The 12,488-nt window shown below is 34.6% G+C and overlaps 1 protein-coding gene across 1 annotated transcript; it reads right to left on the bottom strand.

Annotated features, from left to right (window-relative positions):
- Positions 1 to 10,227: 10,227 nt before the first annotated feature.
- LOC115228089 (craniofacial development protein 2-like) lies at positions 10,228 to 10,977 on the bottom strand. The gene has a single exon (XM_029798757.1). It carries the CDS (start codon positions 10,975 to 10,977, stop codon positions 10,228 to 10,230), a length of 750 nt encoding a protein of 249 aa, XP_029654617.1.
- Positions 10,978 to 12,488: the final 1,511 nt, after the last annotated feature.

Here is a 12,488-nt window from a genome sequence, read left to right as displayed (position 1 = left end):
AAAATTTAGAAACCTCTCCAAATTGGAAAGTATATAACACAATTTAGTACATAATCTCAAGAACCCATATATCTTTACATATAGGGACCTCCAAAAATTACGTAATATATTAGGCAATTTATTACATAATCTCAATTACCCACTTATTCACACATCTAAAGACCTCTCTTAATTGTAGTATATATTACGCAATTAATTACATAATCTCAAGTACCCCTAAATCATCACATCCTTGCAGGCTAATGAAAACCTAAATCCTCACATCCTGACACCTCCCCTAATTGCATAATATAAATGTTACTCACCTAATTTATGATATAATCTCAAGTACCCCCATATCCTAAAATTAAGAAACCTCTCTAAATTGGAAAGTATATAACACAATTTAGTACATAATCTCAAGAACCCATATATCTTACATATAGGGACCTCCAAAAATTACGTAATATATTATGCAATTTATTACACAATCTCAACTACCCACTTATTCACACATCTAGAGACCTCTTAAATTGTAGTTGATATTACGCAATTAATTACATAATCTCAAGTACCCCTAAATCCTCACATCCTGGCACCTCCCCAAATTGCATAATATGTTACATAATTTATTTCAAAATCTCAAGTAACCCCATATCCCAACATTTAGAGGACATCTCCAAATGAAAATATATAATGCAATCTATTATGTCGCGAGCGCAGCGCGCGACCGAGCGCTAGACGCAACTTTGACACCTAACAAGCCTATTCAACAAATATATTTATTAAATTATTTAAAATTTTAACATGATTTAAAATTAAAATTGAAATAACTTAAGTTTTCCATTGAATCCCATAAAATAATTTATAAGTAGACCTTAATAGAAAAAGTAAAATCAATGAATACTGAACGCTAATTTGGTTTAGGTTGTGAGGGGGGTAATAATTTGACAGATCTCATTGCTATATTTTCGTTTTAATCTCTAAAATTAGGTCTTCTAATCAAAAATGAACTGTGCAGACAGGCTTGCTCCTTCAGAAGATTCTTGTTTTGACATTTTTATAAATTATGAAGCATTTAGATTTTTTCTCATTATTCTAAAATATCAATTATAAATTTTAAAATATTATTTTTATTTATGAAATCGGTTTTAAAGCTCATTCTGCTTTGGCATCGATTTTAATTTTTGTTATCGAATATATTTAATCCCAAATACAAGCCTGGGTATTTGTCAATTTATAGATTTTTTGATTGATCGGATCTAGAAATTGAGTGGTCGCTCGCTGCGCTCGCGACATATTAAATAATCTCAAGAACCAATATATCCTCACATCTTGGAAACTCTCCAAAATTCATATTTTACGCAATTTGTTACGCAATTAATTACATAATCTCAAGTACCCCTAAATCCTCACATCCTGACACCTCCCCAAATTGATAATATAAATGTTACTCAATTATGATACAATATTAAGTACCCCCATAACCTAAAATTTAGAAACATCTCCAAATGGAAAGTATATAACGCAATTTAGTACATAATCTCAAGAACCCATATATCTTTACATATAGGGACCTCCAAAAATTACGTAATATATTAGGCAATTTATTACATAATCTCAATTACGCACTTTTTCACACATCTAAAGACCTCTCTAATTGTAGTATATATTACGCAATTAATTACATAATCTCAAGTACCCCTAAATCCTCACATCCTGGCATTCCCCTAATTGCATAATATGTTACATAATTTATTTCAAAATCTCAAGTAACCCCATATCCCAACATTTAGAGATCTCTCCAAATGAAAATATATAACGCAATCTATTAAATAATCTCAAGAACCAATATATCCTCACATCCTGGAAATTCTCCAAAATTCAAATTTTACGCAATTTATTACATAATTTCAAGAACCCCCATATCCTTACATCCTGCAACCTCACCATATTGCATAATATAAATGTTACTCAATTTATGATATAATCTCAAGTACCCCCATATCCTAAAATTAAGAAACCTCTCTAAATTGGAAAGTATATAACACAATTTAGTACATAATCTCAAGTACCCACTTATTCACACATCTAGAGACCTCTTAAATTGTAGTTGATATTACGCAATTAATTACATAATCTCAAGTACCCCTAAATCCTCACATCCTGACACCTCTCCCAAATTGCATAATATGTTACATAATTTATTACAAAATTTCAAGTACCTCCATATCCCAACATTTAGGGACCTCTCCAATTGAAAATATATAACGCAATCTATTAAATAATCTCAAGAACCAATATATCCTCACATCCTGGAAATTCTCCAAAATTCAAATTTTACACAATTTATTACATAATTTCAAGAACCCCCATATCCTTACATCCTGCAACCTCACCATATTGCATAATATAAATGTTACTCAATTTATGATATAATCTCATGTACCCCCATATCCTAAAATTAAGAAACCTCTCTAAATTGGAAAGTATATAACACAATTTAGTACATAATCTCAAGAACCCATATATCTTTACATATAGGGACCTCCAAAAATTACGTATATATTAGGCAATTTTTTACATAATCTAAAGTACCCACTTATTCACACATCTAGAGACCTCTCTTAATTGTAGTATATATTACGCAATTAATTACATAATCTCAAGTACCCCTAAATCCTCACATCCTGGCATTCCCCTAATTGCATAATATGTTACATAATTTATTACAAAATCTTAAGTAACCCCATATCCCAACATTTAGAGATCTCCCAAATGAAAATATATAACGCAATCTATTAAATAATCTCAAGAACCATATATCCTCACATCCTGAAATTCTCCAAAATTCAAATTTTACGCAATTTATTACATAATTTCAAGAACCCCCATATCCTTACATCCTGCAACCTCACCATATTGCATAATATAAATGTTACTCAATTTATGATATAATCTCAAGTACCCCCATATCCTAAAATTAAGAAACCTCTCTAAATTGGAAAGTATATAACACAATTTAGTGCATAATCTCAAGTACCCACTTATTCACACATCTAGAGACCTCTTAAATTGTAGTTTATATTACGCAATTAATTACATAATCTCAAGTACCTCTAAATCCTCACATCCTGACACCTCTCCCAAATTGCATAATATGTTACATAATTTATTACAAAATTTCAAGTACCTCCATATCCCAACATTTAGGGACCTCTCCAATTGAAAATATATAACGCAATCTATTAAATAATCTCAAGAACCAATATATCCTCACATCCTGGAAATTCTCCAAAATTCAAATTTTACGCAATTTATTACATAATTTTAAGAACCCCCATATCCTTACATTCTGCAAACTCACCATATTGCATAATATAAATGTTACTCAATTTATGATATAATCTCAAGTACCCCCATATCCTAAAATTAAGAAACCTCTCTAAATTGGAAAGTATATAACACAATTTAGTACATAATCTCAAGAACCCATATATCTTTACATATAGGGACCTCCAAAAATTACGTAATATATTATGCAATTTATTACACAATCTCAACTACCCACTTATTCACACATCTAGAGACCTCTTAAATTGTAGTTGATATTACGCAATTAATTACATAATCTCAAGTACCCCTAAATCCTCACATCCTGGCACCTCCCCAAATTGCATAATATGTTACATAATTTATTTCAAAATCTCAAGTAACCCCATATCCCAACATTTACAGACATCTCCAAATGAAAATATATAATGCAATCTATTATGTCGCGAGCGCAGCGCGCGACCGAGCGCTAGACGCAACTTTGACACCTAACAAGCCTATCATCAACAAATATATTTATTAAATTATTTAAAATTTTAACATGATTTAAAATTAAAATTGAAATAACTTAAGTTTTCCATTGAATCCCATAAAATAATTTATAAGTAGACCTTAATAGAAAAAGTAAAATCAATGAATACTGAACGCTAATTTGGTTTAGGTTGTGAGGGGGGTAATAATTTGACAGATCTCATTGCTATATTTTCGTTTTAATCTCTAAAATTAGGTCTTCTAATCAAAAATGAACTGTGCAGACAGGCTTGCTCCTTCAGAAGATTCTTGTTTTGACATTTTTATAAATTATGAAGCATTTAGATTTTTTCTCATTATTCTAAAATATCAATTATAAATTTTAAAATATTATTTTTATTTATGAAATCGGTTTTAAAGCTCATTCTGCTTTGGCATCGATTTTAATTTTTGTTATCGAATATATTTAATCCCAAATACAAGCCTGGGTATTTGTCAATTTATAGATTTTTTGATTGATCGGATCTAGAAATTGAGTGGTCGCTCGCTGCGCTCGCGACATATTAAATAATCTCAAGAACCAATATATCCTCACATCTTGGAAACTCTCCAAAATTCATATTTTACGCAATTTGTTACGCAATTAATTACATAATCTCAAGTACCCCTAAATCCTCACATCCTGACACCTCCCCAAATTGATAATATAAATGTTACTCAATTTATGATACAATATTAAGTACCCCCATAACCTAAAATTTAGAAACATCTCCAAATTGGAAAGTATATAACGCAATTTAGTACATAATCTCAAGAACCCATATATCTTTACATATAGGGACCTCCAAAAATTACGTAATATATTAGGCAATTTATTACATAATCTCAATTACGCACTTTTTCACACATCTAAAGACCTCTCTTAATTGTAGTATATATTACGCAATTAATTACATAATCTCAAGTACCCCTAAATCCTCACATCCTGGCATTCCCCTAATTGCATAATATGTTACATAATTTATTTCAAAATCTCAAGTAACCCCATATCCCAACATTTAGAGACATCTCCAAATGAAAATATATAACGCAATCTATTAAATAATCTCAAGAACCAATATATCCTCACATCCTGGAAATTCTCCAAAATTCAAATTTTACGCAATTTATTACATAATTTCAAGAACCCCCATATCCTTACATCCTGCAACCTCACCATATTGCATAATATAAATGTTACTCAATTTATGATATAATCTCAAGTACCCCCATATCCTAAAATTAAGAAACCTCTCTAAATTGGAAAGTATATAACACAATTTAGTACATAATCTCAAGTACCCACTTATTCACACATCTAGAGACCTCTTAAATTGTAGTTGATATTACGCAATTAATTACATAATCTCAAGTACCCCTAAATCCTCACATCCTGACACCTCTCCCAAATTGCATAATATGTTACATAATTTATTACAAAATTTCAAGTACCTCCATATCCCAACATTTAGGGACCTCTCCAATTGAAAATATATAACGCAATCTATTAAATAATCTCAAGAAACAATATATCCTCACATCCTGGAAATTCTCCAAAATTCAAATTTTACACAATTTATTACATAATTTCAAGAACCCCCATATCCTTACATCCTGCAACCTCACCATATTGCATAATATAAATGTTACTCAATTTATGATATAATCTCATGTACCCCCATATCCTAAAATTAAGAAACCTCTCTAAATTGGAAAGTATATAACACAATTTAGTACATAATCTCAAGAACCCATATATCTTTACATATAGGGACCTCCAAAAATTACGTATATATTAGGCAATTTTTTACATAATCTAAAGTACCCACTTATTCACACATCTAGAGACCTCTCTTAATTGTAGTATATATTACGCAATTAATTACATAATCTCAAGTACCCCTAAATCCTCACATCCTGGCACCTCCCCAAATTGCATAATATGTTACATAATTTATTTCAAAATCTCAAGTAACCCCATATCCCAACATTTAGAGACATCTCCAAATGAAAATATATAACGAAATTTATTAATTAATCTCAAGAACCCGTAAATCCTCACATCCTGGGACCTTCCCAAATTGCATGTTACATAATTTATTTCAAAATCTCAAGTATCCCCATATCCAAACATTTAGAGATCTCTTCAAATGAAAATACATAACGAAATTGTTTAATAATCTCAAGAACCCATATATCCTCACATCCTGGGAGCTCTCCAAATTTTATATTTTAATCAATTTATTACGCAAATTATTACATAGTCTGGAACCACCTGGAACCTCCTTATATTGCATAATATAAATGTTTTTAATTCATGATACAATCTTTACCCCCATATCCTAAAATTTAGAAACCTCTCCAAATTGGAAAGTATATAACACAATTTAGTCCATAATTTCAAGACCCATATATCTTTACATATAGGGACCACCAAAAATTACGTAATATATTAGGCAATTTATTACATAATTTCAATTACCACACATTATTAACATCTAGAGACCTTTCTTAATTGTAGTATATTTACGCAATTAATTACATAATGTCAAGTACCCCTAAATCATCACATCCTGGCACCTTCACTCCTCAGGGAGACTCCCTGTCTCCGCTACTATTCACAATATACTTGGAGGCTGCTATGAGGGAACTGAGGCTATTATACCAAGGAAAAATAGAAAAAGTGATTTATGCCGTCCTAATCTCTGAAGACAAAAAAACTAGATATACTTGGGAAATGGTTTCTCACAGTGAGCATGGAAAAAAAATAGAATGGACAGAATAAGACGAATAAATAACCCACTCAAAGAGAAATGGAGGAACACTAAGAAACTTGATTCTATTTAGAAGACAATGAAGATATCATACGGAGAAAAACCTTGGCAAACGCGGCATTACACAGGCTAAAAAACATATGGTTAAACAGAAGGGAAATAACACAAACAAGGGCTATACGACACATATATCAAACCATTTCTTCTATACAACTCTGGACCTGGGACACGACAAAAGAGGAATTGGAGAAGCTCGACTCGTTTCACAGGAATCATCTAAGAAACATAACTGGAATGTTTTGGCCATCCAGGATCTCGCGAAGCGGACTGTACAATAAGTGTGAATGTACGCCAATAAGTCGCGAGATCATTAGCTCTCGTTGGAGACTTTTTGGACATGTCCTGAGGTTAGACCCGAAATCCCCCCGAACATCGCATTGGAGGATTACTACCCCTCTCTAATGTAGGACACTTTCGTGGAAAACCAAGAACTAGCCTCCTGATTGTTTACAAAACGATCTGAAAACCGTAAAAAACATTGGCATCTGGTGAAGATCTGGACTCTCTGAGGAACCTAGCTAAGAACAGGAGAGCTTGGAGCAATCTAATTAGTTCTCTAATATCTTCAGCTGCACATGCGGGGTTATAAACATTATGGCTCTCGTGAAAGTTCTAATAATAAAAGGGGTAATTTACAAAACGCAAAAAAAGAGTGGGACCGAAATTAGAATTGTCAGAGAAGCAAAAACAAGAAATCAGAGCAGCCTCGAATCAAAACGAGGCTTCCCATCGACTACAAGCAGCCGAGAATCCTCAGACTATTCTAGTTTGGGAAGGTTTCTGAAAACGATGTCAGTTATTTGTAGAGTCAGATATGGGAAAGTTGATGGAGGCATCCTGACTGTATTCACTCACTGTTTACTTTTAAATGCATAGTTGGCATCAAAAGTGAAATTTGTTTTCGCCATTCCAAAAAATATAAATTTATTCGCTTCTGTCTCTTAAATTGGTTTTTTACTGTGTTTTAAGCATTTTCGACATAAAATTATTGAATTATATTCAATTAAAACAATTTTATTTATACTGTTTAATCCAACATTAAATAGAATATCAAAATTTTAATTTTGCTGATGCAGTCTGTTCTTGTTACCGGTGGATTAGGATATGTGGGCTCACATGTTGTTATAGAACTAATCAAAGCGGGTCGTAACCCAATAATAGTCGACAATCTCTCCAATTCAAATTCTAGTAAAATTCTATAAAGATTATAGTCGTACAAAAAAAACTACAAGAAATAACAGATAGTGAAATACAATTCATTGAATTAGATTTGACTGATCGTGATAAACTTGTAAATGTTTTTAAAACTGTAATTTCTAAAAAAAATAAAAACTTTTTTAACAGAATTCTATTTCGGCAGTGATCCATCTAGCCGGCTCTAAAGCAGTTGGAGAATCAGTAAAAAATCCCCTGAAATATTACCAGAACAACATCAACGGAACACTTGTTCTCTTGAAGGCAAGTCTCCACCTTTCTAATTCTAGACAATGGAACAATTTCAAGTCAAAAATATTATTTTTTCGAGTTCCGCAACCGTCTATGGCGATCCCGTATATCTCCCTATCGACGAGAAGCATCCAGTGGGGGGCTGTTCAAACCCCTATGGAAGAACTAAGTTTATGATTGAGACTATTTTGTCAGATTTATATCATTCTGATAACGTTTTTTTTAACTAAAAATGAAATAGACCTGGCGAATTGTTTCACTGAGATACTTCAATCCAATTGGGAATACTCCTTCGGAGTTATTGGGGAAGACCCAGTTGGTACCCCCAATAACCTTCTTCCTTACGTTACCCGTGTTTGTATGGGATCGTTGCCCTTTCTTCCTATTTTTTGGTAACGACTACCTTACCGTGGATGGGACCGGTGTTCGCGATTACGTGCACGTGGTTGATGTGGCAGTTGCTCATGTGAGAGCGCTGGAGAAAATCGAGAACGTGTCTGGGCACTCGTAATGCTAATCAATAATCTCAGGTTTATAACATTGGAACTGGAACACCCTATTCTGTGTTGCAGATTGTGGCGGCATTTGAGCGAGTTGCAAACAAGCCAGTGCCTTATGAAATCAAGGAAAGAAGGAGTGGAGACGTGGCTGCGTGTTATGCAAATTGTGATTTAGCCTATACTGAATTAGGATGGAAGGCTGAGTATGATCTTGACGACATGTGTTGGAGCTGGTTATGGTTAGTTTTAGGCCGCTCTCTCTGGAAATGGATTAATTTGAACCCCAGGGGATATGAAAATTGAAATTTAATTATTCATTGTCTTTTTGTTTGGATACTAACATTTTCGTTCAATAAAATAATTTGTTTCTTATGAAAATTTGGAGATTTTTTGCCGACTTACTAAAATTAATTTGAGATTGCAAACTAAACTTGCCCGGACATGTTTTAATTTAGGCTTTAATACTTTATTTGTTACTTGGCCATCTCTGTTGATTTTATTCACCCCGTTTTCGTTGAATTTTCTTTCTGTCTTTTTTTTGCCTGATTTTTTTACAGTGCTTTTTCAATTTCACAAGCTGGTTTGATGCAAAGATGAATTCCTTTTTCTACTTATTTTATGGCGGTGTTCTATAATTCTGTTTTCTAATGACATTTTTTGTTTGATGGATATAAAAATTTCAAAGATAGAGTCTCAGTCATGTTGTGTGCCAATGTGTCAGGAACACACACTATTGATCGGGAAACCAAAATTGCCCAGATGTTTCAAGAATTATGATTATAATTCCTTTGTTTGTTATTACAATTCCAAAAGGGCTTGGATAACAGCATCAATTTTTGCGAATTGGATTAAGAATTTTGACATAAATATACCAGCTGACATTGTAAGCAAAAAAGATATTTATGATCCAATTTAAATAGAAGAATTTATTTCAATTGATTACAAAGGAGGCAATTGATGATGAGGAGAAATTAATTTCTATTGAGGAACAAGAAGAATCGGGTTGTGTAGAAGTACATAAATCATTAAGCAAGGCTGAAATGCTATACAAATTAAGAAAGATTGAAAACAGCCTTCTAGAAAACATTGAAAATGACAATGATGCGGAATTCATTACTTCAATAAGATGATATAAAGAAAATATTAAAAATTCTATGAAAAGGCGATTGGGAATTGAAAATTACTTTAATAAAATTTAATTTTTTTAAATTCCTTGGTTAATAATAATATTTCCTTTTAAATTAATTAGAAAATTAAATAAAAATTTTATTCTGAAATTTGCCAGGAACCAAAAATGGCAAATTAGAGAGAGTTTTTTCTTCTTTTGAGAAGACGCATGGCCTGAAACATTTGTGCGCCGTTCTTGAGCCCTTCGATTTCGTTTAGAAGGGTTTCCAGAGTGTCGCGAGTGTGCTGACGGTTTAGTTTCTTAATGAGTCGTTGTATTCTGGCACGTTTCCTCTTCAGTGCCTGTTTGTCATTATGATCGTTCTTGTTTTCGATTCTGAGCTTTAGGTCCTTTTGCTCAACGATTTTCGCCCGAACATCTGGGTGGCAGCATCTCCCGGACTGACTATTATTTGGTTGCTTCCCGATGTGCTCGTCAGCAGCCGTATGGATACCATTCATAATGAATTCCCATGTGTTCTTGCCTTATCGGTCTGTCGACAAAGAATATAATCGATTTGGTTGTAGATTGATGTAGGTTCACCAGCCCCATTTGTTCTACTTCCAGTCCATGTGGTCCGATGTCGTGCAGCGTGGCAGAAAGCCGTGTTACACAAAAATAGTGAAAAGGTCTCACAGAAATGGGCCAGAAGAGTGCCCGGAAGGTTCCTGTACCCACGGCCATATCTGCCAATAAACTGCTCGTCCCCAGAGCGGATGCCAACTGTGGCATTCCAATCCCCGGCGATGAATAGAATGGACAAATCCTCCAGACTTGTGAGTGTCCTAGCTAGCTCCTCGTAAAAGGAGTCTAGTTCGTCGAGATTCTTGGCGATCCTGCCGCTTTGAGGAGCATAAACATTAATGATGGAAAGCATTCCGGATTTGTGTCCGGTATTTATTTGTAGTACAGATATTCGATTGGTGATTCTCCAGCAGCGATGAATACAAGTAGATAAGTGTTTGTGTGTCACAAAGCCTTGGCCATAGTGTCCGCATTCAGAGGGCAGCAGAATAAGGCGATAGTCCCCATAAACTTGCTCATCCCCGAGCTTCACTTTGGTTTCTTGTAGACATCCAACCGAGATCCTGTATTTCTTCCTGTCCTCAGATAGTGCATGTTGTTTCCAAGTCGATTTAAGGCCTCTTACATTGAAAGACATAATAGATAGTTCGTATGATTGTTTTGCTTGTGTTATATCAGACATTGTGCAATACAATAGTTTACTGTATTAACTACCACAATTCCCCAGTAAAACAGCCAGCGAGATCCTCTGAATAAGGAATATAAATTCCCTGGGATCTCTGGAGCGATGGGTGCGTGCACAGACGCCCAAGTTTCTTCAGATGAGCAAGCTTCTTGGCCCCAAAAACACAGGAAGTCTCAACGGCAATTGCCCAAAGGCAAAATCGATCGCGTAAATCCTCGTATTTCATCAGTTTCGTGGATTCGGCCTTCTAAGCCGACGTACCGGGTCGACAAGGCATGGAATTCAAGGCTCCCTAGGCGAAAGAGTCGGCACAAGTGACGTCCCAAACAAGCTGCTTCCCGGATTCAAAAGCGAAAACTGTACAGCCGTCGGGACGTTTTGCATCTTCAAGGTCGTCGGTTCCAGAGCTGAAGGGAAACCAGCTCTTTCCAAAGTTTTGTGAATTAGATTTTTAATTTCAGTGTGCCGAGGAAATCGGCCGGCACTCATTCGGAGACAGAGGATGTACCCCAAGGGCGTTAACTTTAGCCCCACAACGACAGAGGTGAGGTCTGCAGACAGGGAGTCCAAGGCGATTACAAATACCCAAACGGAGTGAATCCCTATCGAGAACAGTATCCAAAACGAAAAAGTACATTAAGCCAGGAGCCTGAGTATTGCTGACAGGAGGAACGGAAAGAGGCCAGTCTGTTTTGTTAGAGTAGCGGTTCAAGTCAGCTGAAGATCGACGGCAAAGAATTTTGTCCAAATCCTGCTGAGAAATGACATCGGAAAGGAGTTTAGAGAAATTTTGTTTCCAAAGTGCAAGGGCCAAATCAATATCAAAGTCCAACGATGATTCAGTAGTTTTTTCCAGAATCTTTTGGACAAGGAGATATAATCCAGACGTCGAAGAAAGAAAGGCAGGAAGAGTCAAATCCAGACTGGAACGGAGGCCCAGACTTCCGTGACTCACAGGAAGTTTAGCCTGACACCAGCCAATATCATCGAAATGCACATTAAGAATTTTCTCAGCAGAACTCAGAATCAAGGTATCATAAGATTCCAGCACCTGCGTGACATAAAAACAAGAAGAGCTCCTCAGTATATAAATGATTTTTAGGATCAAAAGATAGTTCTTGGAGATGTAGAATGAAGGATGAGGATCAATGACAGAAAGTTTTTCACAAATAGATGCGATAAGATTTTTTGGCGAGGATGATTCGTGTAGCTGAGTCGGCGAGAATCGGTGACCCCAGAATTTCCAGATCAGACAGAGGTGTCTGTCTCAACTAAGGAAGGAATCCGCAGAAAAGAGAGTTCTTAAACATAAATGGCTCAACAAAAAGATTGAAAAACTCAGACTTGCTGGAATTAATGACCAGACCAATTTTAAAGTGGGTAACTCCTTAATTTAGAACATTTAAGATTACCTTTTTGATATAATTGAAATGATAAATCTGAGCTACAGATAACTACAGTGATCAGCCCAATGTTGATCAGTGCTTTCAATAACTCAAATTCTGATG

The sequence above is a fragment of the Octopus sinensis genome, unplaced genomic scaffold, assembly GCF_006345805.1.
Source record: "Octopus sinensis unplaced genomic scaffold, ASM634580v1 Contig09387, whole genome shotgun sequence".
Taxonomy (NCBI): domain Eukaryota; kingdom Metazoa; phylum Mollusca; class Cephalopoda; order Octopoda; family Octopodidae; genus Octopus; species Octopus sinensis.
The sequence above is the reverse complement of the archived record's forward strand: the minus strand, read 5'-3'. Positions and strand labels throughout refer to the sequence as shown.